This window comes from Crassostrea angulata, chromosome 4 (assembly GCF_025612915.1).
Source record: "Crassostrea angulata isolate pt1a10 chromosome 4, ASM2561291v2, whole genome shotgun sequence".
Taxonomy (NCBI): Eukaryota; Metazoa; Mollusca; class Bivalvia; order Ostreida; family Ostreidae; genus Magallana; species Magallana angulata.
The window spans coordinates 41,185,526-41,192,187 of record NC_069114.1 but is presented as its reverse complement, the minus strand read 5'-3'; the positions used below and the strand labels follow the sequence as shown (position 1 = coordinate 41,192,187).

General features: G+C 33.6%; 1 protein-coding gene across 1 annotated transcript; it reads right to left on the bottom strand.

Moving 5' to 3' along the window:
* Nucleotides 1-580: 580 nt before the first annotated feature.
* LOC128180941 (D-beta-hydroxybutyrate dehydrogenase-like) lies at nucleotides 581-6,449 on the bottom strand. The gene is made up of 9 exons (XM_052849152.1): nucleotides 6,312-6,449; nucleotides 5,510-5,666; nucleotides 5,297-5,421; nucleotides 5,080-5,202; nucleotides 4,597-4,700; nucleotides 4,292-4,364; nucleotides 1,349-1,413; nucleotides 1,187-1,237; nucleotides 581-927 (listed from the first exon to the last, which is right to left on the bottom strand). The coding sequence occupies exons 2-9, from the start codon at nucleotides 5,662-5,664 to the stop codon at nucleotides 835-837; spliced, it is 789 nt and encodes a 262-aa protein (XP_052705112.1). The 5' UTR covers nucleotides 5,665-5,666; nucleotides 6,312-6,449; the 3' UTR covers nucleotides 581-834.
* Nucleotides 6,450-6,662: the final 213 nt, after the last annotated feature.

Below are 6,662 nucleotides of genomic sequence, written 5' to 3'. Positions count from 1 at the left end.
ATACATTTGTTTTTGGTCCTCTTTTGTACTCAATCATTAATATCAGCCAAGGTTTATTTAATAATATGCATTAAATACACGTAGAAGTAAATATAGTTTGGACCAACGTTTCTGAAAACGCTGAATACAAGTCTGAATTAAGAAACACGCAGAATTTTAACCTCTACTCGAAGCAAATATACGTAAATTTAACTAACTGCTTGATTCTTTTTAAAAAGGACCAAAGACAAAAGCACGCACTCAAAAACAAAATCAATAGCTATTTAATTGATGACACAGTAATGTGTAGTTATATCTATCCACGGTCGTGTGAGATTATATTAAATTTCTTTAATGAATGTGTAATAAATGACTAAGAACATAAATAAAAGCATAATGGGAATACAAGTACACATCGTGATAAATAGGGTGATCACCATCATATGAATTAATTTCCCTCTTGTCCTTGTTGTTATGCATTTTTTCTTATTTTCTACACCACGGACGAATTTTGCTATTTTGACAACTATTTTGCTGGGTTACGGTCCACTCTTTCCATTAATGAACAATAAAAAACGACTTTTAAAAAAATCAGTATTTTTTTTTTTTTTTAATCTGACAACTAATTATCAACAGCGGTATAAAGCCGAAGTGCTCATTTTATAATACCCCAAGTCGTATGAGTACCGGCATGGCAAACTGAAGAATCATACTTTAAAAAAATTTTTGTCAGAGGTAAAATTTATAAATATACTGAAAAACATACTGAAAATAATATATCAATATATCAATTCACGAAAAGCAAGAAATTTTTGATCAGGGCCGTCGATTATAATCTGCTGGCGTGATTGTTGCTTACTGCACAGTGAAGCCTCCATCTATAACAATGGGTGACCCCGTCATACTGTCAGCGCCAGAGGAACACAGAAACACCACTAAGTCACTTATCTACAAATTAATCAATCAATCCATCAATCAATCAGTCAATCGATTAAACATTCAACCAATTAGTCATTCAAGAATCAGTCAACCTTAGTTTATTTAAACATTTCTGTAGTTGTTTGTTTTCAGTTAAACGATTTATATTAAATTTCAATGCTATATTATTATAATAAAAGACAACCCTTGCTCATATGTTACAAAACTTTCACTATTCACAGCGGTACATTACATTATAGATACTGATATATTTTGTACTTGAAATTACCTGTCCAACTTCCACAGGTTTTCCAGTTGGAGCTCTGGAAAAGAACTTCTCCTGGAAAGTAATACAGTACCGTATTTATAACTAAACTCAACGGGAACATATAACGTACAAAATAGTTACAGGACAACATCAAGAAAGCTATCTCAACAATCAGTATGTTACCTTTGCTTCATCAAATGTGGCTAGACCCTCTTTCTCTTGAAAAGCGCGCACCTGTGGATCTGTGACTGGAACAAAGAAGAACGTGATTTAATACATGGACGCTTTTTCATTAATCGTCCAAACTAAATCACGTACGCCCCATTTATTAGTCGCATGTACATTTTCTAATATTCAATTCACGTAAACGTGTTTTTACAAACACTTGTGATGGTTTTGTGGAACAATTCCAAAGTGCGTAGAAATTACGTTAACCCGCCATCAAAGAAAAGCCAATGCTTAGAGTAAGGGTTATCGGTTGAATATTTTCTTTAATTACGCAAATAGTTGACAGTCTACCAATTTATTCACTTCATACTCGAGGACTAAATCTCTGTATGATAAGTGTTCAGGGGGGACTGCTTAGAATTTTGATGAGCCCCAGATGAACAATACTGCCGGATGTGAAGCACATGCACTGATCCGATCTTATTTGGTTTCTTAATTCGTGTACATGGTCCGTCCACAAGTTCATTTCCTGGTAAATTGGAGTTTATCTTATCCTATTTTTTTTATAAATCATAAAAAAAAAACAGACAAAGAACTTATCAAGCAAGCTAAAGAAGTATGATAACAAGAGGCCCATGGGGCCACATCGCTCACCTGAGCAACAATGGTTTTATATGGGTGTTCAAAGGATATTGTGCCATATGGCCCCTCGGTAGAAAAACAAAAAAAGAATACCATAAAATAAACTGTATCTAAAGTTTACACTTATTTTCCTACACTTAATCTATGACATTATACCCTTATGAAATACCATTTTTACCAAAAATAAGATCCTATGCTAGATACAAAATTTTGGTAGGGGTACACTCTTAACTGCCAATTCTCTTTATTTTAGTTCTGCCCCCTCACTTTAAAAAACGATCAAATCATATATGAAGAGGAAAATTATACCCCAAGGTGCTCAAATTAAAAACATTCAAATATTTAATTGGTCTTCCACATTATAAACAATTGTTGTTTACCAGGTGTGAACTCGTGCTACGTTTTATAACCTTATTCACTTGATCGATGAATACACTCGAATGAAAAATGTTGTCATGTAATATGTTAAAGAGCTATTAAATGTATTTTTTATGCAAAGTTAGACATAGCCATACTCAAAATCTTTTTTTTTGCTTGTCAAGATTTCTGATAAGGTCTACCCCCCCCCCCCCCCCCTCAATGAGCCTCAGACTGAAATGTACTGACAGGCATATCGCTCTATTTTACTAAGGCCCACACTTTATTTTCATCTTTATTCAAGATCAACGTTAAAAAAGGGCTACAAATCAAGATAATTTTCCACTGTAATTTTTTCTTAAGAATAGCAATAATAGATTTATCCCGTAAGAGTAATGTTTTAAACTGTTTTAAAGAGGTCGTTTTAATTTAATTGTGTCTGAAAAAAACCATCAAAGTTGGTGTAGATTCATCGTATAAGAAGGGGGCCCAAAAAAGTTGTTATAGCATATCATCCTTTTAATTTTTCTGTACAAGTATTTAACGTTAATTGAGACATTTCTAGTGATAAATCAAAATTTCAGCGTCAATCGTAGAATTATAAGCAAGATACAGAACTCACAATTCTGCTTGGTTTAAGTCAATTTTTTGTTCACAAGAGTTAATTACATTCAACTTCAGATTTTTAAATTTGGTATTTCCTATTCAGAATGAACAAAAGCATGGCCTCAGTTCAATCTCCGTTTAGACTGAAAATGCAGAGCATCTTAACAAAACACGTTGCATTATAATCAACCATAACGTAGAGATCGTACCGAATTACCAATAAAATGTATAATATTTATAATATGATATGCTGTTAGTGGATCAGATTATGCTAATTTTGCGCAGGTAAAATATTAACTGTCTGATTTACCGAAGTCTATATTTGATTCGATACATAAAAATCCCAAAATACAGGCAATATTTCCTCTCAAGTTTAAGAGCATAAACGAAATTCAAAACAACGTAAAACCACTGTCATGAGTGAAAAGGTCCACGCATCGAAAGATTGAATCTCAATTGACTTCACGAAATTGGCACAAATATATTTAGCACGTTTCAAGTATCCCTTCGCATGTAAACTGTCGCACAACAAGCAAATACATCTTTGTCAGTTTGACCCGTTTGGCATGTGTCAACATTCAAACTTGGCTGCCTTACAGAATGAACTTTCGCTTTCGATATGGAATATCGAACCCGAAGTTATAAACTGATTGACAGCGATTATCTTTTTATTTTTTTTTTCGTTAATTACTCAAAATTGAAACAGAGTTCGCCAATAATTTTTGCAATTTATGTTTTCCTTTACATAAGGATTATTTTTGCAAAATTACATTGAATTTGACTCAATAGTTCTTGAGAAGAAGATTTTTTTATTTGCACCCCCCTTTTTCTACAGTTTCGAGGTTTTCTCCGTTTAAAATAAAGATAGGTCTTTTATTTCTGCAATTTATAATCACCTTTCTATAGGGATGCTTTGTGCCAAATTTGGTTGAATTTGGCGAAGTGGTTTTAGAGAAGAAGTTTAAAATGTGAAAAGTTTACAGACGAAAGGACGGACAGACAGACGGGCAGACGGACGACGGACAAAAGGTAATTAGAAAAGCTCACTTGAGCTTTCAGCTCAGGTGAGCTAAAAAGGAATACATGTCTAGTATAAGATCTTTGCAAGAGTGAGTCTGTAACATTGTTTAAAGTAGTCTTGCTTTCAACGGAATTAAAAAATAATGAGCTGTGAATGTAGACCTTTGCAATCTAATTTGAGCTGGAAATTATCATAATGTTAAAGTTATCTTTACAATTTTTATTCAATAAGACTTTGCAGTTTTTCACTTAAGGTATAAAGTAATTGTCTTTGAAATAAATGATCGACAAACATGGTACATGTATTTACTTAAAACAGAGTAAGGTAAATACCAGCGGTGTAGGCGAATCCAGGACAAATTGCATTACACGTTACTCCAAAGGGGGCTCCCTCCAAAGCCACACCCTGTAACAAATAATCAAGAATAACATTACAACAGTTGTTCTTCTACTCGTGTGATAAATGTTAATGAAACAGTTACAGGACTATGTTGGTTTTTGGAGTTAATTTCTTAATCCGGAATATAAGTGTATATGGAGATAAAGTAGATACACTCGAATGCGAACAGTTTAATTTCAATGTATAAATTGATGTAGTGTACAAGAAAATACTAAATTCAATATCTAAAAAAAACAACCCTGGACAACCCGATGATTCCCGATTTAGCAGCACTGTACACAGCTTTTCCCGGCTGGCTGATCAAACCCATCATGGAGGATATGTTGATTATTCGGCCCCATCCTGAGAATTACAAACGTCAATTCACACGTGAAAAAATTTAACATGAGCGTTTTGTCAATTGGGATTAAAAGAGGTTTTTGGAATAATTAAGATGATTGACATCATGCCGATTCCTCTAACTTATTCTAAAACCTGAATAATTTAAAGTTTGTTTTGATTTAGTATGATCGAGATGAGAGCTTCTCTTCATTTGTGACCGATTAACATTTTTACCAAACTTTGTCTTACTTTTGTGGGAACAAAATAACAGCATATCTAATAGACTCTCCTACGAAATATACATTTATTTCACTATTTATATATTCATATATGATACAGTTATCAAATATGGATAAATATTTGTCCTTAGGGCATAGCCGGACTACTAAACTAGACTAACCTTTCTGTTTCATGCTAGGAATGAAATATTTGATAAGATCAAACGGAGAAGTTAGCATTATGCTAATCATTACATCCCATTTTTCATCCGGGTATTCGTCGATTGGACTTACATGATTTATCCCTACAATGAAACCACATCAATCGGATGTCATCACAATCTTATTTAACTGTTGTAAAATGTCAAGATCTTTTCAAAAACGTGATGCTAAACATACCAGCATTGTTAACTAAAATATCGACTCCATTATGGTGTAGTTTAGATATTTCTTTGCACATCTGATGAACCGAATCACGTGATCTCAGATTACATGGTACAAAGGAAGCATTGCCATTGCATGATCTGTCAACACATGTAACTAAGGTCAAAATGTAGAGATGATGATCATTTTTATATTATATTGCTTTTACTTCTAAGACAAGACACTTACACTTTGAATTCCTTCACCAATTCATCAATGGTCGTTTGATCCCCCAGTCCAGTCAAAATCAAAGCACATCCTTTCTTTGCCAGACTACGAGCAATGCCAAGTCCTATCCCACTTGTTGAACCCGTCACTAAGGCGACTTTACCGCTTAAATCCATAACTAAAACATTACAGTTATTTTGACTTAGTTTCAATGTCTGCAGTATGATTTACAAGTACATATTCACTACTTTTGAGGACAATTTACTTTTAATGTACTTATGAAGTCTGCTTTTGGTTTGGAAGCTGCTGCTCGAAAATTGTACATGTTAACCGGTAGTTTCTCACACAATATAATATATAAAGGACGGATAAAAGCTGGTTTGCACTGCTATTTTGGTGATTCTTGGAAGAAAGAATATATACTTTTATACTAATATATACTATATAAACCAAAAGTACTTTTACAGTAAAACTGTTGAAATTATATTTTGTTAAGAGCAAAAAAAAACCAATGTGTTTTTATTGTTCAAAATAGACTGACTGAATTCTAAAATTAGTTTTTTTTATACATTTTTATGTTTTTTAGGAGTCGCAATGTTTCATTAATATTATGACAGGAAAAGCCCTCCGTAGATAAATAAACAAAGTCGTCCTCAATCTTGAAACCTACAATGCCTTCCAAACAGAGGATTAAATAATAGAGTATATTTCTGAATATCGCACTTTGAAAAAATGCATCGTAAAGTTGCATTTTTACATAGCCACTAGAAAAATTTCTTTTTTTAGATGAATGTGACAGAGATCTCTGTATTTCTCCACTTACCGTAGTGTATGGCTGCCCTGTCCCGAGTTTCTCAAATCAAATTACATGTACGTGTCAGGGCCGCTAGTGATCGTGGAATTCGACGGAATGAAGAAACGTGCGCTTATTTGCAAATTGTACGAGAACTATGGAAAAATTATCAATGATCATTTTTCACATTATTTTAAACACGCACGTAGCATCGTTTTTAAAGGGTATGGGGGGGGGGGCTTACCAAACAAGCTAAGGCAGATAAATAAAATCTCCAAACAGGGGGGTGGGGAGGGTAAGTCAGCATTGTGACAAGCGATTACACAAATATTTCTAAAAATTCTTTTTCCCTAATCTTCAACATCCTTAACCGGGGATGGT

Coding starts and splice junctions, on each gene's coding strand:
- LOC128180941 (XM_052849152.1), bottom strand. CDS start 5,664: ATGGATTTAAGCGGTAAAGTCGCCTTAGTGACGGGTTCAACAAGTGGG. Junction 4,701..5,079: donor TCCTAGCATGAAACAGAAAG/GTTAGTCTAGTT, acceptor TGTAATTCTCAG/GATGGGGCCGAATAATCAAC. Junction 1,414..4,291: donor TGGATTCGCCTACACCGCTG/GTATTTACCTTA, acceptor TCTTTGTTCCAG/TCACAGATCCACAGGTGCGC.